General features: G+C 41.5%; 1 protein-coding gene across 2 annotated transcripts in view; it reads left to right on the forward strand.

Annotated features, from left to right (window-relative positions):
* The window catches only part of LOC147427828 (transcriptional corepressor LEUNIG-like), a 41,022-nt gene extending 26,904 nt beyond the window's left edge, over nucleotides 1–14,118 (forward strand). For both annotated transcript variants that reach the window (XM_086496612.1, XM_086496613.1), the window contains exons 11-19: nucleotides 11,201–11,509; nucleotides 11,695–11,940; nucleotides 12,013–12,157; nucleotides 12,267–12,376; nucleotides 12,476–12,625; nucleotides 12,719–12,874; nucleotides 12,955–13,071; nucleotides 13,278–13,484; nucleotides 13,588–14,118. In XM_086496612.1, the coding sequence (XP_086352738.1) occupies nucleotides 11,201–11,509; nucleotides 11,695–11,940; nucleotides 12,013–12,157; nucleotides 12,267–12,376; nucleotides 12,476–12,625; nucleotides 12,719–12,874; nucleotides 12,955–13,071; nucleotides 13,278–13,484; nucleotides 13,588–13,731 (1,584 nt within the window). In that variant the 3' untranslated portion in view covers nucleotides 13,732–14,118. The remainder of the gene's footprint in view (nucleotides 1–11,200; nucleotides 11,510–11,694; nucleotides 11,941–12,012; nucleotides 12,158–12,266; nucleotides 12,377–12,475; nucleotides 12,626–12,718; nucleotides 12,875–12,954; nucleotides 13,072–13,277; nucleotides 13,485–13,587) is intronic.
* The last annotated feature ends 13,781 nt before the right edge of the window (nucleotides 14,119–27,899 follow it).

The following is a 27,899-nucleotide window of genomic DNA, read 5'->3' on the forward strand; positions in this document are numbered from 1 at the left end:
CCACTCGTTGGCGAGAGTTGTCTACTATTGATTGCTTAAATTGGTACAAGTGGATGAACGAGAATTGATGCAAGGCTAGGGCTATGTCGATGTCGACGACAGGGATGACGAGACAGACTCTATGGCTGAAAACTGATGCACTTGCTTTGCTGTCCAAAATTGCCAATGGCTGAAATCTGCTGCTGCCAAAAACGCAAGGAAAAATGTTGTTTTGTTGGTGCAACTGCTAACGCTAGGGATCTACTGTCTTGTAGTCCCCGAGGCTGCTCTGCAATGCGAAAACGCCAAGGCTGATCTGGAACTGAAAACGCTAGGGTCTCCCGCTGATGCTGAAAACACTAGCATGTTGGGGGTCCTGTTGAGAAGGTGCCCGTTGAACTGAGTCCCTGCTACCTCTTCTGCCAGAAAGGCTAGCGCTAGGTTTTTACTTATACAAACTTAGCAAAATTGCCCTACCTACTTTTCGACAAAAGTCACTTAAAAATAATAAGTGAAAAATGTCCAAAATAGGGAAAATAGGTCTATGCATTGTGAAAATGCTCCTGATGGGTTTCGATGGAAATCTGATGATCATGCTGTGTGCAACCAGAGGATATGTATCTAATCTAAGTGTTTGGACATGCACAGTCTGCGAACAGACTCACAAAAGTGCCATATCACTTCCTATTCTAGACCGACTTGATTGAACTAAACCCTGGTCATGCTGTAGCTTGTCCATGGACACATAGGGTTGGATGTGTCACGTGACATCAATAGCAGGTGGCAGAGTTGCAAAAAGCTCTCTCCAATCCAGAAGTCCAAAAGATTCTCCATACTCTTGAGAAAGGGAAGGAGAAAGTGCCGATGGGGTTGGGAGAAATCCCGCAGAACCCAAAGATGCAAGAACCAAAGAAAGATTTTCAATTGGAACCTCCCGCATGCACGAGAGACAGAAGAAACCTCCTGAACGTCATGTGCGGTTTAATCCAAAGGTTCAAGAGTAGGATCCTCTTGATTCTCCTCAATTTTCTTTCATGAAGGATCTGGATGACATAGTCGCTCCAGAAGACATGTTTCTTGACGATCTGTCCCGCAGCAAGAAGTGCATTCAAGGGAAAGGACTCGTGTCCACAAGGAGTCTAAGCATAGAGAGAAGGAGCACCATAAGAGGAAGCACCACAAGTAGAAAACATTCAAGTCAGGAGACAAAGATGTAAAATTCGACACTTACAATGGACGTCGTTATAATGACAAAGCTTTGGCTTTCACTCGCCAATTTGAAGTTGCATTTGCAGAAGGAAACTTTAAAGGAAGATCCAAGCTACGCCATGTAAGCATGTACCTGAAAGGCACCGCCAGCAGTTGGTGGTTAACCCTGATCCTAGAAAAAAGCAAACCCCAAGATTGGACTGCTTTCAAGAAGGGAGTTCTATGCACAGTTCCTTCCTGCAGACTATGAGGAAGAGGTAAAGAAAGAATGGGATAGACTCTCACAGTCAGAGAACAAAACTGTTCCACGCTATGTGCATAGGTTTTGGGACGTTCTCTTGAAAGTCACTCCACTCAAGAAGATTGAAGATTCGGAGAAGATGCGCAAGTTTGAAGCATGCAGATACTTATGGAAATTGCTCGCATAGCTGATGGAATACATGACAAGGGTACTCCCAGGAAGATGGAGCAAAGCACCTATCATGCCAAGCAGAAGGCTCACCATGAGCAGCCTACTTCTAGTTCTTTTTCTCAAAAGAAGAAAAGAACCGCCTCCGATGTAGAAGCAAAGCCAAATCAGCCCAAGAAAGGGAAATATCTCTCTCATGCTGAATTGAGAACCTACATAGCGAAGGAAGATGCTTCAAGTGTCGACAAATTGGACATATGAAGGGTGATTGCCCTACCAAAACCCTGCAACCACCCTCTCCCAATGCAGTCCCAGATGTACAGGGGAATACAACCAAGGATGGAAAAGAAAGAGCTCTTCTCAAAGCATAGGGTAGTATCAACAACCAACTGGCTCTTATTTTGTTTGATCCTAGCAGTACAGACAATTTCATCTCAGTTGATGATTTGAATTTACAGCCCAACCGTTTTGGAGTTTCTATTCAAGCACAATTTGCTTTCAAAGGGCAGAACTCCAGCTCTACTCTAATCATAGGGAAGTTGAATTTAAAGGTAGACAACTACAAAGATCAAGAGTCTTTCTTATTAGCTTCACTTGAAGAGTGCAATGTCATCTTGGGAATGCCTTGGCACTACAAGATGCATCCCATTCTTGACTATGTTCAGAAAACTTTATCCTTTGATCATAAAGAAAAGGAAATATCTTGTACTTGCGGATGCAGGTGATTGGTGTATCCCCATCGCCAATCACATTGCAATCAAGAAAGTAATGAAAAAGTGTGTTTCAGCGTACTTGATTTTTGCAAGAGAGAGAGATGTGTGTGCTTCACAACTTTCTTTCTCTTTAGAGCAAAAAAGACTTTTAAGTTATTAGAAAGTTGAAAGATTGTTTTGCAAACGAGCTTCCAAATGAACTCCCACCTTCTCGACTTGAGGATCATACAATTGATTTGATCCCAGGAAGTTCTCCTCCAAATCAGCCCCCTTATCGAGTTAGTCTAATGCAGTAAGAGGAAATCCTCAAGCAGGTTAACGAACTTTTGGAGAAGGGCTTAATAAGGCCTAGTACTTCTCCATATTGTTCGCCTGTCTTGCTAGTACAGAAAAAGGATGGCACATTTCGCATGTGCATACACTATAGATCTCTAAACAATACCACAATCAAGAATCAATTTTCAATCCCTCGTATTGATGACATTCTTGATAAGTTACAAGGAGCAAGTGTCTTTAGTCGTATAGACTTGAAGAGCGGGTATCATCAAATCCGCATAGCTCCTCAGGATGTGCATAAGACTTCATTTCGAACAACCTTCGGGTTGTGTGAATTCTTAGTGATGCCTTTTGGACTCACTAATACACCAGCCACATTCAACAGAATGATGGATAGAATCTTTCACTCATACAGAAGATTTACAAGAGTTTTCTTCGATGACGTCTCAATTTTCTCAGAGACGGAAGACGAACACTATAAGCATCTTGCATTAATGTATGAAGAATTACGCAAACACAAATTATTTGTGAATGCTAAGAAGAGTGAGTTCTTTCTAAATGAAATTCACTACTTGGGCCATATAGTATCTCATAACCAAGTGAGAATAAACCCTGATAAGATTCAAGCAGTTGTAGCATGGCCTACGCCAACTACAGTACATGATGTACGAAGTTTTCTCGGCCTCTGTGCCTATTATCGGCGTTTCATTCGAGCCTTTGCCGCCATAGTAGGTCCTCTCCATAATCTGACAAAGAAGCGGATTCCATTCCATTGGGGGTCTGGACAAAAAACAAGCTTTTGAAAAGCTTAAGTATCTACTTAGTCATGGACTTGTTCTCATTGTCCCTGATCTTCGCAAACCTTTCGAGGTATACTGCGATGCCTCTGGAGATTGTGTAGGAGCAATTTTGAACCAAGAGTCACGCCATAGCCTACGAAAGTCGGTGCCTTAAAGATGCAGAGTTGCATGCTTCCATATATGAGAAAGAGCTAATGGTAGTAATTCATACTCTTTCCATTTGGAAACATTATCTGTTAGGAGCTGATTTTATTATCAAGACAGATCATCAGAGTCTTCGCTACTTTCTCACACAGAGAAAGTTATCAGAAAAGAAGATAAGATGGGCCAACTTTCTTTCAATGTTCCATTTTCAGATTTTTCACACTTCTGGAACAAAGAATGCAGTTGCGGATGCTCTCTCCAGGCGTCCAAAGATCAATGCATTGACAACAATTTATCATGAGGAACTAGAATCTCTCAGTGAGATGTATCCTCAAGATCCAGACTTCGCTATAATTTGGGTAGATCTTCAAGCTGGTCACTCAAGGCCACCTTATTCCATTAGGGATAATACACTATATCGTCAATAAGTAGTATGCATAGCTCAGCCCTTACGACAGAAGATGATGGATGAGGCACATAATTCTCCTTATGCCGGGCTTCGAGGAATTGATGCTACCACTAGTGTCCTCGAAAGATATTTCTTCTGGCCAACACTCCGGGTGGACATTGAAAAAAATATGTATACGAGTGTTTAGTCTGCCAAAAAGTGAAATATGATAGACATAAAGTTTATGGTAAGCTTCAACCACTCCCTGTGCCTAACACGCCCTGGGAAAGTATTGCCATGGATTTTATTACGGATATTTCTAGATCCAAGAATGAAATGTATGCAATCTGGACTATAGTAGACAGTTTCAGTAAGCAAGCACATTTCATTCCATTTAAGAAGACGATCAAGGCTGATCACATGGCTAGAATATTTCTAGCTCACATTTTTAAATACCATGGATTGCCAAAGACTAGGGATCCTCGCATGACTAGTCTATTTTGGTAGGCATTGTTCGAGAACTTGGGAACTAAACTTGATTTTTTTTCAGCTTATCATCCTCAAACAGATGGTCAAAGCGAAATCGCTAATGCCACCGGTTTAGACCTCCTCAAGTGTTATGTTCCGGAAAGACAATCCGAATGGGAAAAATACTTACCTTTAGTTGAGATTGCGTATAATAATACCATACATTCCTCAACTGTTAAAGCTCCCTTCGACATTATTTATGGGAAGCCACTCTTACTTCCTATTATGGTCACCAAAGAAAACATCTTTGCCGCAGATGAATTTGTGCGCAATATTGATACTACCTATCAATAAGTAAAGCAATCAATCCTTCGTACTCAAGAGCGGCAGAAAAGAAAAGCAGACAAGCACAAATGGAATCTCAAGCTTGAAAAAGGACAATATGTCCTAAAGTTTGAGAAAGGCTAAAGCTAGATTGAAAAAGCGGGTTGGAAAAGGGAAAGTTGTTAAACTCTCCCATAGATTTTACGGCCCTTTCAAGATTACAGATAAAGTCAATGACGTGACTTTTAGATTGGATTTGCTGAAACTGGCCCGTGGGGCGGTAGGCTTTGGCTTTCACTCGAAATTCTTTACTTTAAACACACAGAGAGAACGTGGAAAGGAAAACTGTGACGGGAATTAACACTTTAGCACACACACGGATCGAAAGCTAGAATGCTTCGAGCAAACGCCGATATCCTTTAGGCGCCAAAGTTGGCGCCCCTTTTGGTATTTCTTTATTCTTTAGGAGGGTAAATTACAAAGAAGAGTCTTGGGAATCCTTCACTTGTATCCAGCTAGATACCATTTGTTTTGGCCAAATTTCAGCAACATAACAATCCCAAAACTTGCGAAAAACCAATTCCCTTGCTAGAACTCACTTCTACTGGCGTATACCCTTTGATTCCTGCCCAAAAACAGTAAATTCAGCATGCTGTATGTACTGGTTTTTGCCCTGTTTTCAGTCCCAAACAGTCCCCTAGTTGTTCTCTACCAGTGGGGCCCAAAATAAGAGTTCCCTAATTTTTAGGAGATGCTTCCGTTGGGCTCCCACTGGTCATCTGACCATCTATCCTCATCGGGATCGCATCCAAAAGTGCAATGTGGCCCAACTGTCGGATACTTTCTGTTGGTGATCCCACCTTGACTTTATGCCTTTATTGAGTTCACTTCCTAGTATCCACCAACTTGCTAAGTGCGATGGGGGGACCTACTTGACCTTGCACTGAGCCTAGACATCCTCTTACTATACGAATTCCAGTGCCGACCCACTTCTCGTCTGTGGGTGAAACTACCGTTCACATTGGTCATACAATGTCCGACCATTTGCAACTTCAAAAATAGGGTCTCAAAAAGTAAACAAAAATCATTGAAAAGAAACCAACAACTAAAGTTAGCAGTTGCCACGTCCTTGTGACATTTGCCTTCTCATTGGTGCATACATAGTGCTTTTTATGTCAGTCTCCTCGGACCATATGTTGGACCTCCTCCAGTGGCGCCAGTACAAGAAGATCCTCCAGAAGTCGAAGAGATTGAGAAAATCTTTCAACCTGAACAAATAATACACCACTTTGAGAGACAACTAAAGTCCGGGAGCCTACATTGAAAGTATTTAGTCAAGTTCAAGAATTACATTCCTTTAGATGCAAAGTGGATGACCGAGTCCGATCTCAAGGATTATCCAGACATCTTGCACAGTCATGTTGACGCTCTACAGTTGAGGTCAACACCAAGAGGGATGTAACTCTGTCAGGGTTTGTAAATAATTAATTTATTTACGAGAAAATAATTATCTAATTAGTTGTGTGCATATCAGAATAGATCTAGTAGTTATGGGGCCTTAGATGTGCCCAAGTTTGGGCCAGAGCACTTGAGGGAGACCCTAGCAGAAAATACCCTGAAGCCCTAGTGATTGGGAAATCGGGTCTTGAATGACGATTTAGATAGTAGCCTCAGATTTCAGGCTCAAAAAATTACGTGCGTTAGTGCAAGCACAAGAATGAGATGGGGTTCTTAGAACAACAGTAATCCTAATGCTTGAATTGTTTTTACGGCCTTAGGATAAGTCAGTTAAAGTATTTTTAAATTGTTTATGTTGGACCAAATGGCCGGACAAGTATTGCCAGAGCAGTGTCGGTACGGCATTGCACTGGGGAGCAGCTAACATTTTCATTGGTTGCATCTATGTGTGCAGTTGTGGTTCAATTTGCACATTTCATTAATAGTTTGTGAACTTTTAAAAGTGAAAGTTGAAGGGTTTTTAAGTTATTAAGTAAGTGTGCCGAGTGGCACACTTACCAATTGAAACTAACCCTCTCACTCTCACTCTCACCCTCTCTCTCTTCCTAGCACCCCCTCTTTCTGCTGGCTTGATAAAAGCATCCTCTACCCCACTTCTCAGTGTTGGTAGTGCTTCTACCCCCCCTATTGTGAGTATGCTCTACGCATTGGAGCTCTCCATGGAAGCTTGAGAGCAGTCCCTTGCGACATATGTGGTGGCCTCGTGCTCCCATTGTTTAGAACAAGGGTTCTCATAGCCATAGCAAGCTTTTGGTGAAGTTTTATCGCGAGAAGTTGTAGCAGGCACTCTCTTCGTAGAGTGTGTTGGCTGTAAATTCTCAGTTTTCAGTCCCTAATCATCTCTTTTAGGGTGAATTTCAGCAAAATACACATAGAATCTAGTTCTTCTCTACCTACACTACGCGTACACAAAGTTTGGTGCAATTCCATCACTAAAAAGGTCTCTATTTCGGCTTTGGAAGGTGCTTAGGTAACATTTTCAGGTTATGTGCAGAAAATTACAGCAAGCATGTGTGCTGCATTTTGCGTGTTTCTCCCTTGTTTTTGTTGCAAGAATGATTATGCATAAAGGGACACAGTTAGCTGACACAGTTTTCGAGAGCTTCCCAAAATCTCTTAGGAGAGGGAAAAATATTCAGAGAGTAGCTTTCGCACTCTCTCAGTCAGAAGCAGAAAAGAAAGAATAGAGGACGGGCTATTGCCTCGTTCTTGTGATTTTTCCTTAGTAATAAAGATAATCTCTTTATGGGGGGAACCGGCCCATCCTCTGGTCCCCAATGAAGTGTCAAGCTTTTCCTCTCTCTCTCTCTCTCTCTCTCTCTCTCTCTCTCTCTCTCTAATTCTCTTGAGTATTTGAAATCAATTAAAAGTCAGTTTATGTTTCGTATTTTTGTGACACGTACTCAGTATGTTCCCCATCCTGTGATAGTCTGGATAGGCCCGTCTCTGCAACATCCAACTCTCTCAGCATCTCCTTTGAAGTATCATAAAAAAATGTCTGTCATCATCCAAAATAGAAAGGGGGATTGTCCTCTGGGTGGTGTATACATTGACGTACTCAAGGAAAAGTCGCAAATAGCAATGTAAAGATATCTGCATGTCTCTGCTCTCAATCTCACCTACATGTACCTAGCTTGCTCATCCGTGCGAGCTATATGTATCAATGGTTGCAACTCCTCCCTGAATAACAGTGCCACTCCTCCTGAGCCCCGTCCTCTATGCTTTGATCGTGTCTCCTGTATCCACTAATGGGAGGCATAGATTGCCCAGTTGCTTGATGTGTCTTAGAGTAGAAGACGATGTCTCTTCCCGTAAAACTATCTTCAAAAGCACCCACATCAAGGCGCATAGATCCATTACAATTTTAGGTCGCAACTTTGAGTGTGGTCCCATAGGCCTCACACCGTCATGTGGAGCGTGGCTCTAATATTACTTCTCTCCCATCTCGGTAAAAGGCAATCTTCCCTTTTTCCCTTGCTGCTCTAATCTCTGGCATTACCTCCTGCATATGAGCGATCTGTGAGAGAGTAAGGTCATCCTCGAGAAAGATGCCCGTTTTCTTAAGAGTCGGTCTCTTCTTCAGAAAAGTCCTTCTTGGCTTCCATGGAGGAAAAACAAAGGATGAGTGCCCTTTCTTTCGAGGTTTCCCCCCTTGCTCCCATTTTTCTTGCTGCCCACTCTTCAAGCTCTTGAGTGCATCGGCTCATGAACCCCCATCAAAGCCATGAGTTCTTTTACCTCTTCGTCCACATTATCTTTGTCTCTAAGGCCGCAAATTCTCACATGCAGAGAGTACACACGCCTTCTTTGCTCCTATTCTAGTGTCAGGTTAATAATGGTGGGTGTGGACGTTGTTTCCTTGCTTTTCTCTTTCTTGGCAACCTCAATCCATTTCTTGGCCTCATCTGCCTTCTGTTGAGTCTTTGTGATCTCGTCCACCCGAGAGAGAGAGAGAGAGAGAGAGAGAGAGAGAGAGAGAGAGAGAGAGAGAGAGAGAGAGAGAGAGAGAGTTCTGCTTCTAGATGCACTGGCCCCATTTCTTTATTGCTTTAGCGAGGTACAATTTATCCGAGGTTCCAACTCTCAACAAGCTTTCGCTTTTACTGTGTGTGAGAGTGAAGCCTTGGGGTTGCATATGAACATTACATGGAGCCATAAAAAGCATCAACTGTGAAAACTTCCAAAAACTTGGCCTCCAAAAGCTTCCACAAAATTTGCCTGCCACGTTAGCAACCAGCCAACACCATTCATAGGCGAGCTGTATAGGTGCCACGTTAGCAGTTTTTTATGATCTTGACTTTTTAGTGTTTAGACCCCTAGGTCGGGTCCTTCAAAGTTGGTAAGGATTAGGGATTAAATACCCTAATCCCCTTATGTCTTGCCACATCACTATTTTGTGACAGTGATCTCCTCGATCGACAAAGACGCCCAAGAGGAGAGGCCGCCTAGGGCGGGAGAAGGAACGGAAGGCACAGAACTTGCAAAAATGCAAAGGCACAGAGAGAGGGAGGACGATTCGGAACAAAAACGGTAGAGAAAAACAAAACACTAAGAGAGAGAAGAGGAAGAAGAAGAGAGTTTTAACGTCATAGGAAACTATCCGAAGAGACCTTAAAGATCTAGCCGACGAGGAGGGTTGAACTCAAGACTTGTTATTCAAGAGGGAAATGGCATAACCAATCTACCACAACTGGGTGATAGAAAGGTTATACCATTTTCCTCTTTTTATTAGCACACGCACACACACACACACACACACACACCCACACCCACACCCACACACACACCCGAGAAGAAGAAGAGAGTTTTAACGTCGTAGGAAACTATCCTCAGAGACCTCAAAGATCTAGCCGATGAGGAGAGTTGAACTCAAGACCTGTTATTCAAGAGGGAAATGGCATAACCAATCTACGAGAGAGAGAGAGAGAGAGAGAGAGAGAGAGAGAGAGAGTAAGATGATACAAAGGTGGGCACCCCTCCTTTATATAAGGACCCAAAAAAGATACCCGACTAACGACCTCCCCTAAAAACCTTACGATGCAAAAAATAGGGTAAACAATGAAACCGTGTCTTAGGTGACAAAAATATCCTAGACTTGGGTCCACCAAGAGGCACCAAATGACATCACAGGTGGGCTAAACAATGGTAAAAAGTGGCAAAAATGAGAAAAACGTCATCACTTTGTGACCGGCAACGGTTTTTTGGGGACTGACATTATCGAAAGAGCAGCAAATAGAGCTATAAAAAGGAAGAACCAAAAGAAACTTGGAGCAACCTGCCTATTCTGGCATGGTATTTTACTTTTTGGGGGCTGACATTATGGAATGAACTTGGAGCAACCTGCCTATTCTGGCATGGTATTGGAGCCCTGGCCCCTTGCTTCTTGACCACCTCTTACTGCAGGGAGTAGGCTGATTCGGTGCGGTACGCAGCTTGATTGAGAGAACATGCATTTTCTCTAGAGGGCCGATTCGGGTGTGCAGAGGTTGTGGACGCTCTTCTTCAACTTCAGTGTCTTCTACTCTTATTTATCTTCAACCTCTCATCATTGAGGGGAACCCTTGGAGGAGTGGAGGAGTCGGGATGTGCAGCATTGTGAGATTGGTTGGAGATTCCCGGATGGATTTATTTTACCTGGCCTTCCAGCATGAAGGGCAATATTTGTGGCTTCGTTATCCCGAGGAGGGGAGATCCGGATTTATTTCTTTGGGAGAAAGTCCATTGAAAGTTGTGGAATCTTATCTTATAATTTTGGAGTGGGGTCTAATGGCTATGTTTCTAAGAGGAGTTAGGATTGGCATAGCGCTGACTCCTGAGCCCATCCTATACCCTCTGAAGGCAATAAATTGATGACTCTGAACAGTAATAGAAAGTACATAGAGGATATCAGGTTGATGACTGGTAACACTTTGGGCCATGACCGGAACTTAGGCCTTCGTATTTATTTCTTCTTGTGTGTGTGCATGTGTGGGAGAGGGGCATTTGTTTTTGATGACTTCGGTGGGGATGTCTTAGGATTTAGTCAACCCTATGCATGATGAAGAGTATGTTTATGTTCTTTCGTAGATGACTACCGTGAGTCATCTACGTGCACTTTCCTTTCAAGGTGAGTATAGGGTTTACCTTGGATTAATCTTGGCTATATGCCAGCTATATAGCGGTCCTGCAGATGCCAGATGATTAGTGTTTATAGTGGTGAAAACCAATACTGCCCTTTCAGTTTTCATTGCATGGCGATGTGCCAATGTAGTGCTGTTCCCAATCCCCTGCTAATTCCCTTGCGCAACCCGTTCTGGTGTTTATGTGATTAGTTATTAGCTGGCTTGCTTCTAGTTCTGAAGCTGAGAAGGTCCAGGTGTGGTCTCGTAGAGAGAGAGCACAGTCAATCTCTGGGTTTTATTTCCATACTTTGTAGATTTTTCTGAAGAGTGCTTGTTTGTTGAAGGCTTTTTTGTGGTGCTCATTTTTTCAGGTGAAGATTGTTCAATATCACCAACAACAACAACAACAACAACAACAACAACACCAACAACCACAACAACAACAACTACAACTACATCAACATCAACATCAGCAGCAGCAGCAGCAGCAACAGCAGCAACAACCGCAACAGCAACAGCAACTGCAGCTATCAAGTGGCAGTCAAGGGCAGCCTCCCCAGTCGGCACAAACATCCCAGCAACAAGCAGCTGCCACACCGCAGCAACAACAGGATAGGCTTGTCACTGTTGGCAATGGCATGGATGGTGGTCTTGCCAATAATTTCAGAACGGGCGATCAGGTATTGCAAGGAATACGAGGGGTAGCACTAGAGTAGATGTTTTCTTCTAGCAGACGTGAAGGATTATTCATTAGGTTCGGGGAAAGCAGTTCTAGAAGTTTAAAGATAGTCTCACCTGTTTTTGAGTTGTTTGCTGTAATTCAAGAAGTTTTGTGATACTGAGAGGCTTATCTTTCCTAAAACAGACTGCTTCGAAAGGGCAAACTGGCAGGAAAAGGAAGCAGCCAGCATCATCTTCAGGTCCAGCAAACAGCACGGGAACTGGAAATACTGCCGGTCCAAATTCAGCTCCGTCTACCCCTTCTACCCATACACCAGGTGACGTCATGTCCATGGCTAGCGCAATGCAACATAGTGGTGGAACTTCAAAGCAGCTGATGATTTATGGTTCAGATGGTGCCGGACCACTTGGAGGATCGTCTAATCAATTGGTAAGCATTGCCATCTGGCTCTCGTTTTCTCCCCAGAGTTACAACACTAAGCAGATTTATGTCTATGTGTAGGCTGACTTGGATCGTTTTGGGGAAGATGGGTCTTTAGATGACAACGTGGAATCTTTTCTATCCCATGATGAGGCAGACCAAAGAGAGCCAATGTTTAATTGCAGTAAAAGGAGTCCCACAGGGCAGAGTATGGATGTGAGCAAAGGTCTATACCTATTTGCGTCTTTTTAATGCCCATTTTTAGGTTGTGTTAATTTAATAAAACCTGACTATATTTAATTATTTACTTGTTTATTTTTCCTTTTGTCAAGCAGGCTTCACCTTCTCAGAGTTTTTTCGGTTTCAGGCTAGCAATAGCAAAGTAGTATCATGCCATTTCTCATCTGATGGCAAGTTGCTTGCAAGTGCTGGGCATGATAAAAAGGTGCGATTCACATATGTTGGTGTAAGCAGTATAGATTGTTATGTTGGTTCTGTTGGCATATTCGATGGGGTTTTAACGACCTTCTTGGTTGTGCTTCAGGCAGTTCTGTGGAATATGGACACACTAAAACTAAAAAGCACTCTAGAAGAGCATAACTTTTTGATTACAGATGTCCGTTTTAGTCCTAATTCTACGCGGCTTGCCACATCATCCTTTGACAAAACTGTTCGGGTTTGGGATGCAGATAATGTGAGTGCATGTTGAAAAAGTAAATTAATGTTTTTGTTGGAGGATTCTCTCACCCTCTTCTTTCACGGCTAAAATATTTCTGTTTTGATACAGACAAGCTATTCTTTGAGAAGTTTTTCAGGCCATAGAGGCACAGTGATGTCCCTTGATTTCCACCCCAACAATGAGGATCTTCTCTGTTCTTGTGATGGAGAGAATGAGATCCGGTATTGGAGTGTCAACCAGGGTGTCTGTACAAGAACGTTCCAGGTTGGTCATTTCTGGCTTAAGCTATCCTTCAAGTCAATTGGTGGGTTTGAATAGTAGCTCATTGCTTTTTCATGCGATAGGGAGGAATGAGCCAAGTTAGATTCCAGCCAAGGTTAGGAAAGCTATTAGCTGCTGCTACAGAGAATGTGGTAGATATTTTTGATGTGGAGTCAGAGACACTTGTGCATTCCTTGCAGGTAAGTTGGATTGTTCTACAGTAGTACAAATTGAAGGTCAATATATTTCTCAATTTTGTGCTGTTCTGCTTGATGAATAGCTTTGCAGATTACTGACATTAGGAAATGATTGTATATTCCACAGTGCCATCGTTATGTCGCTAAAGGTTTTGGCATTTGTCTCGTTTTCCTTCGGTGAATCCATTAATGTTGTGTGGATATTGCAGAGGCACACAAAGCCTGTCCACTCCGTTTGTTGGGATGCCACGGGTGACTATGTTGCTTCTGTCAGCGAAGATTCCGTCCGTGTGTGGGCCCTTGGACCTGGTTCTGATGGGGAATGTTTACATGAACTGAGCTGCAACGGCAACAAGTTCCACTCTTGTGTATTCCATCCAACATACCCACAGATTCTTGTTATTGGTTGCTATCAGGTATCATTTTGCGACCTTTTGGCTCTGCTGTTAATGTAGTTTATGAACTTCCACTTCCTTCAAGACTATGGTTCCAAGTGGTTTCACTTTTCTGTGCGTTCAGTCTCTCGAACTATGGTGTATGCAAGAAAAGACTAGTATGACGATACCTGCTCATGAGGGTTTGATTGCGGCCCTTGCTCAGTCACCAGTCACAGGCATGGTTGCTTCTGCAAGCCACGATAAGATTGTCAAGTTGTGGAAGTAGTTTCATTCTTTGTGTATGCCGTCTTCTTATCACAACCTAGCTGCCTCGACCTTCTTGAGTCTATGGCAGGGGACGAATGTTTGGCTCAAGCCTAAAGCTCATTGTTTTATATACCCTATTATCACTTCAGCCGCCTTCAGCCTGGATGGGCGTCACTGCGGAGGAGAGTGTTGGTCTGAAGGTTGCCAGCCTAGCCAGCCCATGTAAAAGAAACAAGTGTAGTCTATGCTTACCGTGGTGCCATTGTTTGTGCTTAGTGAGTTACCGATGGGCTGTGGTTTGCTCGATTGGAAGGAGATCAGTTGATGTTGTTGGTGCTTATCATCAACTCTCTTTTTCCATTTTTCTCACAGCTATGAATATATTGAAGTGGGTACTACTTATTCATCTGTATTGTCAATCTCTCTCTCTCTATTTTTTTTTTCCTCTCAGCTGTTGGGAATGCTCAAAACTGTTTTTGCTTGGGTTTCTATATGCAAGCTCTTTGAACACTCCTCACGGAATTGTAAGAGGGGCTCTTTCTCTGCCAAATTGAGATGGTGCTTTGAAGTTTGAACGTGGTAGATGTGCTTTATTATCTTTCCGTGTGCTGAAGTTGTAGTGAGTTGTAGTGAGTTTTCATTTCAAGACTTCAAAAGGGTCAAGTATCTGGAAGTTGGGCTTGTGTTTGGTCTTGCAGTAAAACTGTGTCTGATTTTCTACTATCCTGTGCAGATCACGTCTTAACACATTTCAACTATGGTTAAACCTCAGCATGTACTAGACTTGTCTAGTTTTTGTCCATGAAATCAAACAGCTAGAAGATGTGAAGATTTGTTGATGGCTAAATATGCTGTTAGGCGTAAGCTTTTGCACAACAGCTTAAATTACGCTCCTTGCCACAACCCTACTCAAAACGGAAGTCTCTGAAATTGTTTAGCCTTTTCAGCATGTTTATTCCTGTGCAATTGCACTTAGGCTAGATGATTTGTGGCACATTAACTAGAGAAGTATCATCGTTGGACTGGACACTCTTGAGCTTCAAAGAACGAAAGAGTTTACAGATTGCAAGGCTAATGCATACCCATGTCCAGTTGAGGAGTTATAAGTATTTTATGCCTTGCCTGCTTCTCTCTCAGTGCCCAATCCTTGCGAGATTTACCTTCCTCTCTTAAGTCACCTACTGCCAGGTTTCATCTACCATGTTATCTTCATCCACCTGCATTCTCTTTAACCTGCAGAAGGTTGAGAGCATAGTATCTTGTGTATCTGTGTGTGTGTGTGTGTAGCTGGTGCTAATATGTTAAGGGGGTGTCAGTAAAGTCAATACGAGTTTTATGTCAAACTCTGCACCATACAAGTAATGCTGCCAACGATGAAGGGCATGAATATAATGGCATTCGATTAGAGTAATTTTGTTGAACACCATTTAATTTCTTATTTCCAAAGGCAATCAGACTTATCTTGAAGTCGCATCAAACCAATAGCATAATTGTTGGCATCCGTGTCCATAGCAAAAGGTTTCGCGGGATTGACATTGAGGAAAATAGGAGCAATTGCTAAAGTTGTCTTAAGCTTATCAAGACTACTTTGTTGTGCTACTTGCCAAGTAAACTCAGTACTTTTGACTCTTTAGTTGGTCCTAAGCAAATAAATTGTGCATATGAACTACGCTTGCTAAGCAAATCAAAAACTTAACGACGATGATCTAAATGTTATTCCCGAGAGGTTATTCACAAGGACGTCTAAGAAGGCCATTGCAAATTTACTCATGTAGATTGTAGGATTGTGCCCATAAAACAATTATAACAAGATAAAGCACAGTACGATCTCAGTTAAATCAGCTTATCTTCTTAAAGATCTTACTTGGGAGCGTGAAGATATACTTCGACATGCTTACGTTGATTTTATGTCGAGGTGAGGACACCTTGAATTCTTTCGAGTGTGGGAGGATATAAGATCTCTGATCTTATGGTTGTAGATGAGTGATTCTTGAGTCACACTAACATTTATCATGTTAGGACCAAAAGACAAGTGTATGATAGAAATATCATCTTTATTTTGTGTATTTTAGATGCATTTTAATGGAAAACAAGCTCACATTATTTTGTGCAATTAGATGCATTTTAATGGAAAGCAAGTTCACAGATGGTCTTCTGATGACTAGACGGGTTCATGACTACAATTTGGCAAAGTTTGATCAATTTTGACCAAGTTTTCACAAAAAGACGTATTCATTCCGTATTCAGCATCACCAACAATGGGTTACTAGGGTCAGAAATTATTTAAAGGGATAAAAAATGAACTTACTGTGAAAAAATAGATTTTACAGGTTTGCAGACTTCATGTGATGTTGTAAGAAGGTGATCTGTGAGGTGTTTGATGTTCTTTTATGCTTTTGAAAAGTCACACACGTACATTAAACATGAATGTACAAAGTGTATATGATAAGCGGTGTATGTTAGGTTTTTTTAATGCATGGGTGGTATTTGTGCAACATACATAGTTTTGTTGTTTTTGTGCATACAAGTGGACACATTTTATAAAAGTGACAAAGCACTTGTGAAATTTTAAGAAACTTCAACTTCTTCATCTTTTGGTCGTGAGTGGGCTTGAGTGTCTGGTGAAGGAGCGACACAGATGAAACTTGCGCAGAAGGGCAAGTCTTTGGGAGTAGAAGTGCCCATGTGTCTACGAGGGCCTATGATCTTGATTAGAGGGTGTGTGTCTCATCAAGAGGGCCATAAACATGTCTCATCAAGAGGGCCATAAACATGGGCCTTCAGCTCTGCAGTTTCACCCATCTTCATGTTGGTTTGGTGATGGAAGCTACATAATCTAGAACTCTCTTCTATGCTCTTGTTTGTGACTAGGGTTTGACAATTGAAGCCCTACGGTTTGCCTATGAATGGGAGGGGTTTTCTTTGATTTTTTCTTTTCTAAAGTTGGTGTGGCTTTGAATAGGGCTTGATTCGAGTGGTCTTTTATCATGTGTGTGTATATATGAGAGCGCATACGGAGTCTCTACTAAGGTTTCGTGGGATTGACAATGTGCAAAATAGGAGCAATTGCTAAAGCTGTCTTAAGCTTATCAAGACTAATTTGTTGTGCTACTTGCCAAGTAAACTCACGACTTTTGACTCTTTAGTTGGTCCTAAGCAAATAAATTGTGCATATGAACTACGCTTCCTAAGCAAATAAAAAACCCGACGATGATGATCTAAATGTTCTTCCTGAGCGGTTATTCACAAGGATGTCTAAGAAGGCCACTGCCATTTTACTCACGTACCATAAAAAAATTATAACAAGATAAAGCACACTACGATCTTACTTAAATCAGCTTATCTTCTTAAAGATCTTACTAGGGAATGTGAAGATATGCTTTGACATGCTTACCTTGATCTTGATTTCATGTCGAGGTGAGGACACCTTGAATTCTTCCGAGTGTGGGAGGATACATGATCTACGATCTCACGGTTGTAGATGAGTGATTCTTGAAGTCACACTGACATTTATCATGTTAGGACCAAAAGACGAGTGTATGGTAGAAATATCATCTTTATTTTGTGTTTTCTAGATGCATTTTAATGAAAAGCAAGTTGACAAATTGTCTTCTCATGACTAGACGAGTTCATGACTACAATTTGGCAAAGTTTGACCAGCTTAGACCAAGTTTGACTGTTTGTTTTTCACGATTTTCACAAAAAGACGTATTCTTTCCGTACCAAAAATGGGCTACTAGGGTCAGAAATTATTTAAAGGGATACAAGTGCATACATACAAGTGGACACATTTATAAAAGTCACTAAGTGCTTGTGAAATTGTAAGCTTCTAGTCATCTTTTGGTCGTGAGTGAGCTTGAGTTTTTGGTGAAGGAGCGACACCACAGGTGCAGCTTGCGGAGCAGTGTAAGTTTTTGGGAGTAGAAGTGCCCATGTGTCTACGAGGGCCTACGATCTTGATTAGAGGGTGTGTCTCATCAAGAGGGCCATGAACATGGGCCTTTAGCTCTGCAATTTCACCCCTCTTCATGTTGGTTTGGTGATGGAAGCTACATAATCTAGAACTCTCTTCTATGCTCTTGTTTCTGACTAGGGTTTGACAATTGAAGCCCTATGGTTTGCCTATGAATGGGAGGGGTTTTCCCCCAATTTTCCATCACTTTTTTTTTACTTTTTCTTTTCTAAAGTTGGTGTGGCTTTGAATAGGGCTTGATTCGAGTGGTCTTTTATCACGTGACGTGTATATATGAGAGCGTAAACGGAGTCTCTACTAGGGCATGTAAAGGCGTTTGAGATTGTACAACGCCCGTGGTTGTTATCATCAAAAGTGTAGAGTTGTCCACCTTTTCTAATCAAATTTTTATTTAATTTTAGTTATCGCTTGGCTTCCTTGGGTGCAATTCATCATAGTGGAAGCTAGCCGAGGGTAGGTACATGATTTGTGCGAAGAGTACTTCGATTTGTGAGGAGATACCAACCCATATCCTTTTGGGAGAGATATTTTCTTGATCCTCTTCGATTGTGGAGATAGGAGGTGTTACAGAGGCCATCCCTAGATCTTTCACATCTTTTGGTGCCCCACGGAGGGAGGAGAGTCCTTTAGGAGAGTTTTGATCTACATGTTAGAAGCTACTTGAAAATCAACTCAAGACCTATGGGGGGAGCAGGATACAAAGTGTCCTCGACAAGTTAATACAAGGATCAAATTGATCTTCTGCTTGATATTCAATACATGTTCATTTGCTTTGCTCTTGATCACACACACAAACACTTGTCCATCTGACGTTTGGTCTATTCCCAAACAATTTAAATTCAAGTTATTTTTGTGGAGAGTCTGTACTGGAGTGCTTCCTATTGCTCTTAACTTGTCTAAGAAGGGGTTCACTAATGGGAAATATATGCAATGTATGCAAGAAAGATGAGTCGGTCATACATGTTTTTTGGCATTGTAAACTTGTAGCTGAATGGTGGAAAAGGTCAATCAATATGTGATCAGAAGCATGGGGGTTACAACTCACAAAATTTTAGTTGACATTCTGCAAAGTTTATACTCATCAAGATCGTGCAGATGCCTTGGAGTTTTCAATCTACTCATACGAGTTTGGTTTTTGTGGTTCATCTGGTCCATGAAAAATGCACATGTATTTGAGGATGCTTCTAAGTTTAATCATACAGACCCTGTGTCTCTCATTAGGGATAGGATGACAGAAGATGCATTAGTATTACATGACAAAAGACTAAGAGAAAGGGTTTCTCATGCGTTTGGCCTTTGAATCATTAAAAATGATAGGAGATGTTTCCCAGTAAGAGAAAATTAGCAAGGTTGGTGGCCTTAGATATTGGGGGTGCACCCCCTCACATAATGGCACTGTAGGTTTTGCAATGCCACTCCTGTGTCTACACAAGCACCTCTTGTTATCTTTATATGATTCTTGTTGCACACATGTGTTTCCTAGTACTCTGATGCAAGCTGTTGATCTTATCCATTTTTGTGTACTCATGCACAAAAAGAGAGCGAGAGATGATGCCTGATCTTACCTTGTTCACGACCTTCATTTTTCTTCATCCTTCATGAGCCCGTCCTCGATAAGAGAGGGGGAGCGAGAGCGAGAGAGTTTTTAAGAATGGTTCTGCCTCTTCCCATGAGCTTTTTCCTTAAGCTCTATCACGATCACATCGAGATGCCTTCATGATTGTGTCTTATCCAAAGCGTGAGATTGAGCTTTGGCTCCATCCCTCCCTCCCCCCCCTCCACAAAGCATTGAGCTCGCCTGCCAACAACACTATCTAACACGGGGTCTTAATGATCCCATGGCAGTGGGATCAAGGGCTGTGAGCTCACTGTGCGAATCTTGAGGAGGATAGACGGTTGGGGAAAAAGTCAGCCCATTGACCCTCGACCCCCTCCATCGGAGACTCAAACCCAGGGGCTCACGTTTGGCAGCCCGATGCTTTGACCATGCGCTTGCGTGGGATTGTTTGTCCTCAAGGGGAAACCACTCTCTGATAAAATGAACTCTGACAAGGGGAGAAGTAAACACGGACCAAAATATTAAACATGGACAAAAAAAGTAAACAAGGACAAATCGGACGGTATACGAGCTTCGTGGGAATTGTGCTTCACTTCAACATCATAGATCCCATTGCTTGCACTTTATTCAATAAACCATGTCAAATAGTGCCGAGGCGCGCCTCCCCCTAATTTTAGCATTAAAAAACATATTTTTGATGAGGCAATCATAGCGTCATGACTACCCTCATCTTCCTCTCCCTCTTTTATATAAAAATAGCTCCTTGATAGGCGAGGGCCGTCGGCCACAAAGCTGCCCACCATGTGAAACAACCCCACATAGACATGCAACAAAGCATGCACACACTAGCAGCCAAGTGCCATGGGCAACGATGGCAAGCTGCACATGCACCTAAGGAGACTAAGCCAAAGAACCACGAGCCCCAAAGAGAGAGTTCCTCTCTTCAAGTTGTTGGAGAGGAGCTCCCCACTCCACTCTTATACCCTTCCCTCTTCCTTAGCACCCTCCCATGTGGAATTATTGTTAGAATACTTGGCAAAATCTTCAAAGAAAATTTGGCTTACCCACTTTGCCTTCCTCTGATTGACCACCTTCTTACACATTTTTTGACCACAACCAAAACTTTTCCCGACATTGCATTACACATTTAAGCATCTCAATCAAGGGGATTAGCGGGTATTTCCCATCGACTAGTGAGGACAACAAAATTATGTCTCACTTAATTTTCCCCATTTAGACATGCAATCGCACGACAACATCTTGTGAGCTTGTTTCCGTGGGGCTACATTCACCATTAGAGCCGTTAGAGTTTCCACTTGAGGTATTGCATGTGTACATTCCATTTATGCAAAAAGAGTGTCCTAAGAAAGAATCTAAAAAGAAAACCTCTATTGCGTCAACTTGTGACTCCCCTCCTCAAGTGAATGCTATGAGTGTGGTTGAGCAAGAAGTTGGAGGGAGCTTTCGAAGAGAATGAACTCATAAAATGTAATGGACATGTTAATGGTCAAATGATCATTGTGTTGTTTGATTTTGGAAGTTCTAATGTCATAAGTGAAGTTCTAATGTCATAAGTGAATCTCTTGTGAAACATTGTCAAGAAATGTGTAGTGTGGCTAGGAAAGCGCCGGCGGGCCTCTGACAATGAGAGTTCGCACAACAATGAAATCAAGCGAATCGCAGAAGATTAAAAAAGATACACTTAAAATGAACAAAAATCCAGCCATGAAAGCTTCACTCTAAAAAAGAAACAAGATCAACTCAAAACTCTTGTCTGTGTGATGATTTGTTGTAGCCTTGCTCCCAATTGCATAAGTGCAATGCATGTTTGCTCTATCAAAAACCTTTTCTTCCTTCTTCAATTCTTCATTGAGGCCATTTTATGGAAGCTTCATCCCTTCAATAGACAAGTACTACACACACCTTTTTGAGGAGAGAAAACCCTAATTGGATCACCCCCACACTCGAATACATGGTAGGAATAGTGTGGGATTGCACTAGCACACCATAGAGGTAGCCTGTGTATCCTTTCACAGAGAGGCTTAATGAGCTCATTTATTCTTCAAAAAATCTCTCCCCTTCTTGGTAGTCACATCCACCATTGTTGATGTGGAAGTTTGTGCTATTCTTGGCCATTTTGGGGTTTTTTTAATACCATTTTATGATCATTTTTAGCCCAAAAATGTATTTATTTGCATGAAAAAAGCCCAAACGAGTTGGAAAAAATCCCTAACTTCATAGAAAATCCTTTTTGGCTCAAATTACATCCTAAACCTGATTTTTCCACTTGGTAATCACTTTAGATGCATTGTTTGTAGCTGCACACAAAACCTGCTATTTTTAGACAAGATCGCCCAAAGTGAACTTTCTAGGCAAAACGAATGTGCCATCTCCATGCACTTCACATATGTACATTTCTAAACAAAATTGGGCATATTTTAATGTGATCAAACACATCATAGTGCCACGTCCAAGGCCTCGCCTGCCTGGCAAGGTATGTATACGACTACAAATGTGGCAACCGTTCTCACACTGTATGACACTATATACATTGTAGAATTTAGTCCCTCATAGCAAAAAAATTAAGAGTGAGGTAGCTATTTTAGTTTCACATTATGCACGTGTTACTGCACAACAACATGTACGTCTTCAAACTTCTCCTATTCCCACCCTCTCAGTGCAAGGGTTCTCTGAAGGCATGGATGCTTCAATCGCTCAAGAATGATGATGTCAAATGGGTCATTAAAAAAAATCAAGTTAATCATTGTTTTTGAGTCTTTAAACTTGCAGAATGTGATATCATTTTGGGCAAGAACTGGTTTCGCATGTTAAGCCCATTGTCGTTTGGAAGAAGTTTGCGCTTCTCATCAATGACAACATGTCGCAACCCATCTTCATTCAAGGAAAGAGCGGCATTCCCTCCCTCTTCCTCATCTCTCACGTTCAGTAAGAAAGAGAGCTACGTCGAAGAGCTCAAGCGGCGGTTATCTATGCTAACCCCACATCACGGAACTTGGGTATTCTTGAGAGATATGGTGAGTTGTTTGAAAAGTTTGAGCACTTGATTCTCCAAGATGATCTTCCCTCTACACTCCCTCTCAAGTGACCTGAGGATCGTGTCATTGACCTAGTGGATGGAACTCAAGTAAGTTTTCATATCATTTGAACAAGGCTAATGAAGAGGAGCTAGAGTGCCAAATAGGTGAGTTGTTGGATAGGAGTTATATACGTCCCAATGTAAGTCCTTTTGATGCTATAATTATTTTTGTTCTCTAAGAAATATGGCTCATTGTTGTTATGTGTGTGTGGATTAGAGGGCCCTCAATAAGATGACGGTCAAGAACAATTTTCCTATGCTTTGCATCGTATACATTTTGGAGCGTCTCAATGGGACTATCGTGTTTTCGAAAGTCAATCTGAAGAGTGGCTACCACCAGGTAAGAATCACAAAGCGAGACATATATAAGACCGCTTTTAGAACCAAACACGAGCATTACGAGTTTATTGTTATGTCGTTTGGTCTGACAGGTACACTGGGTATGTTTAATTGTTTGTTGATGAGTATCTTCATTGACTTGGTCGGTAAGTTTGTATTTATTTGACATTCTCATTTTCTTCACCTATTGGAAGCAACATGTTATAGATATAGAGATAATTTTGGCCCGATTGGATGTTTATATTGCAGCAAAGAATTCAAATTTTTTTCTAATCATCATGTGCTATTTGGGCTTACATGATCTCTCCTGACAGCCTTCGACTTTATCCCGCTAAGGTGAGTGAGATAAGGGACTGGCCTATGCTTGAGACAGCATATGATGCTCTCTCATTTTTGGGTTTGTGTTAAGCATACAATTCTCACATCAAGCACATATTGCCACACCATTGTCTAATTTGTTGAAAGGTGTCAAGACTCATGGTAACTACGTAGTCATGATTGATGTCGCTAAGAGTGCTTTTGAAGCGCTCAAAGTAGCAATCACTGAGGCACCATGATTCGTTCTTGTCTCTTGGGATGAGCCTTTGAGGTTTGGATTGACGCTAGTAACATTGCCATTGACGCAGTGTTATAACAAAGCAATCATCTAGTGATATTTTTCTATCGTAGACTAAATAGTGTTGAGAAAAATTATTCTGTCTATGATAAGGAACTTCTCTTTGTCATTCATGCATTAAAACATTAGAAGCATTTCATTTATGGACGCGAGTTTGTTGTTCACATAGATCATCAAGCCCTAGATGGCTTCACTCTATGCCTACTGCACATTGGAGTGATAGACAAGCATGATGGTCTCATTTTTTTGGGGTATGATTATGTCCCTGGCAAAGCTAACCATGTTGCTATTGCATTGAGTAGAAAAGATCAAATTCTCTCATTGGAAACTCATTTTTTCTCTCCAATCAAGGTGTCGGTTTTGATGATCTAAAAGATTATTACATGGTTTTTGAATTTGAAAAGCATTGATTACAAGCACTCAATGCACAAGGTAGTGTAATTATGTCATTCGTAAGAGGTGGATTTTCTTTACAAACCATTTGTATATGCTATTTTCTCATAAAGCACCGATTTTTGCATGACACACATGATGCATTAACGAGTGGTCATAGAGGTATCAATGCTACATTGAAAAAAGTTGAACCAGTTTTCTATTGGCCAAAGATACGTAAGGATGTATACAACTATGTTACTAAGTGTGTTGTATGTCAAAAAGTTAAAGTTCCTAATGGTAAGCAACAAGGGGCTACTCATGCCATTGCATACCATTTGATGACATAAGTATGGATTTTGTAACTAATTTACCTCCTTTCACATTTGCATGGAATAGGCAATGTCTAACTATTGTTGATACATTTAGCAAATTTTGCATGTTAATCCCTTGCAAGGCCAATGTTATTGCACAAGATGTTGTACTGTTTACAACCATGTGACATATGGATTTTGTAACTAATTTACCTCCTTTCACATTTACATGGACATGCAATGTCTACTAATGTTGATATATTTAGCAAATTTTGCATGTTAATCCCTTGCAAGGCCAATGTTATTGCACAAGATGTTGTACCGTTGTTCATAAAGCATTGGTATCCATAGTGTGGTCTACCCAAGTCAATTGTGTCGGATCGTAATACCAAAAGTCACATTCCATTTTTGGTGTGCGTTGTTTGAAAAGTTTGGCACTAAGTTAAACTTTTCGTCAGCATTTCATCCACAGTCTGATGGGCAAACTGAAATTTACAACCATGTGGCATTTCATGTTCTCAAAGCGTATTTTCTTGTAAACAATCTTAGTGTGAACAATATTTATCGTTAGTTCAGGCTGTCATCAATGATTCATTCTCTAGTGCAATTGGTCGTACTCCATATGATGTGGTGTTTGACCGACCTTTTCAATCTATATTGACTATGTTCATTTCCAAATTTAATAATGCTAATTGTATTAGTCAATGTATGTGGAGGTCCTCGAGAGTCTTAAGCTCCGGCATGCTTAGCAAGGCAAGAGTCCGATTCTAGGCATACTAATAAGCATCGAAAGGATGTCTCATTCAAGGAGGGTGACTGGCTGTTTTTAAGGATCATGAAGCAATGCCTCAAGCAAGTTGGTGAGAGGTGTCCTTAACTCGCATTTCATACATATGGTCTGTTTTCAATCATCAGAAAGGTAAATGATGTTTCCATGCAACTACATTTGCCACTTTCTTGGACAATGCATAATGTTTCCCATGTTTCTTGGCTTAAATTGTTTTCGCGTGAACCTCCAAGGAGCATTCTAGACCGACGAGGAGCGACCGGTGATTATTGAGGAAGCCGAAACAAATCCTTCTGCATTGATTCAAGCACATAATAAAAAAGCAAGCAAATCAATACTTCCTGAAGTTCAAGGATTGAGGGACACATAAAGCTTCTTGGGTGGACGAAAAACTTTTCATCGACTATTTAGATTTGCTAGCCTCATACAAGGAGGCCATGCAGCTCGGTACCCATACCTCACCTTAAGTAGGAGGGGATGTCACTTGCACATGACTCTGTGTGCCACGTGGATATGCTTCATTGACTTCTAGAGTCAAATTTTTCCTATTTCTAGATTGGAGTCCTCGGAGGATCAGTACCGACAATTTTATGAGCCTGTTCGTAGGACCTGCATGTCTAGATGAGTCCATTAGATTAGGTTTGCCAATTTTGGAACCCTCTTGCATAAATGGTTTTTACACACATTTTGACAGATGCTATTACACTACGGACATCTGGCATGATGTACATGTAGTTTTAGGTTAGAAGAATACAATGAGCCATTCCCTACATCAATCGGACCTCCAATCAAACCTATTAATAAATCATTTTTATGATTTATTTTCAAGGAATTTGACAGAGGTTTTGCCCTACCTCAACCTTAATTGATTTATAAGTCCAAAACCTTGTCTATAAATGGAGCACTTAACCCATTGTTTGGATCAGATTGCAATAGTGCACAACTCTCTAGCATTTTGCTCAACATTAGCCATAACATTTTTTGCAACAGATGAGTGAGCATTTTAGGCCAAAATAGCCAGCACTTGCTTCAACCAGCAGATTAGGCTTAGTGTTTTCAGTTTTTAGTTTTTAGCCACTCCCTCATCGGAGACGCACAAGATCTGCTAATGCTAGCCCTCTCAGATGCGGGCCGGTACTTATGCAGCCCATTGAGTCTCTCCTCGGCCATTCCCTCGCCGCATCGAGTGCTCCCATTGTTGTCCATCATCAACATCTAATTCATCGAGATCTGCATTTTCAGCCCTTCATTCCTCTCACATCGAGAGCGCAATTCAGCCCTAGATCTACCCCTTGGTGGCCATTCGTTATCCCACATTGAAAAGGATCCAAAGGTGCATCAAATGAGCCCCGGAGGTGCCTCGTCTTGAGGAGTTACTGTGGCTACATTCACCATTCAAGTCAATAGAATCTCCACTCGAGGTATTGCATGTGTGTACAACCCATTTATACAATCTAAAGCAAATACCATATTAGCAACGGTATGCGGGGACCCTCGAGAGGGTTGGTTAGGACCCATCGGGTCTCTCTCTCTCTCTCTCTCTCTCCACATCTCTATCGCCCTCTCCCATTCCCTCTCTTTAGGGAAAGGTAAAAGGAACCATCATTCAAGCTAAAAGAAATCACTAACACAAGGAAAACAAAAGGATTTGTGGAAGTGTAAAACGTAGATCTTCACCATTTCAATTCCTCTGCACTTCTATGCACACCATGTGAGATGCCCACCGTAGTTTAATACCATTTGTCAAAACGAAGTCTTGCAATCACTCCATTCCCCATGCCGTCAAAATGCCTAAAGAGAACCTGCTTCAACACAAGAAGTTCTTCAAGAAACCACATCTCACAAGTGAAGGTCTTTAAGCACTTATTGTGCTTTGCTTAATGCACCACACATGCCCTTGTAAGTGTACTACTTGTGACATACATGATGGCTGCAACATTGCCAAGCACCCCAAGCTTCTGGTCATGTTGGACATAAATCAATGCACTCCAAGAGAAAACATACTAGAACATGAACCTCCTTGTGTTTTTGTGAGGATACCATGTTTGACATACATGTAAATTAGGCAAGCATCACATACAACGTCTTGCATGACGCCAAAGGCCTTCAAGGTATAAGCATAGGTAATTTCGTTTGCCTAGAGGTTCAAGATTTTGTAGCTTTGCATATATGTCATTGTTGTGCATATGCTTTGTATCCACTTATGAACATTTTTAATAGCATCAACACAATATTTTTGTGACTTAGTTACGAGTAGTGCATATATTTGCTATCTACACGATGCAATGGTCAAGACGAGGGTTGTCTGCAGGTCTAAAAATGCAAGTTCATGTTCTCTCCTCTGATTTGTTTGCAATGCTCGAAAAAAACCTAGATTTAGTGTAATCCGACTTTCAAATTCTAGAGATTACCTTTAAAAATGACTTTTGAAGGTGGAAAAACCCACACATTCTAGACAGTTTCAGTGTATTTTTTTTTGTCAAAATACCTCTAGATTTTTGCAAAAAACTTCTAGTCGTTCCAAAATACCTCTAAATGAACACCAAAACTTTTTGCTTATATTGCAATTGCTCTGCTTTTCGCTGCTATTTTTAAAACTCGTGCTGCTCCTCGCTCACGTGATCATGGGAAAGAAGGCGAGGAAGGCAGAGAGAAGCAAGGCCCTATTATCGCCCGTGAACACCAAGCCCTTGGCAGAGTTTCTGGCATGGGCCAAGCAAGAGAAAGTACTGAGTTTTACACAGGCTTACAATGATTTTCTATTCTGCGCCGCGCCGTACAATGGTAATGCGAAACTCTTCTGCCCGTCAATTGAAACCGATTGCACCTCACTATGCGGCATTTCCGAAGCTGCTACGGCATTCCACAAGAAGATTTAGAAATTTTCTTGTGTAGGAAAAGGGAGACTTTTTCAGTGTTTTCATATGCATTATATAATGCATAACATCATGAGCAGGCGGTCCCCCTGCCCCCAATCGTACCTAGCTAGGTATGCGGTGCCTCCCGAGCAGAAGCTCATGATGTTGAGGTAAGTCATAATGTGAGAATTATTGTGAGAAGCTGTCCAAAACTTCTTGTGTTCTATGCAGATCAAAATGCCTTGTTTGTAGATAATATGTACAAGGATATCT

This window comes from Adiantum capillus-veneris, chromosome 23, assembly GCF_014529385.1.
Source record: "Adiantum capillus-veneris isolate H3 chromosome 23, ASM1452938v2, whole genome shotgun sequence".
Lineage (NCBI taxonomy): Eukaryota > Viridiplantae > Streptophyta > Polypodiopsida > Polypodiales > Pteridaceae > Adiantum > Adiantum capillus-veneris.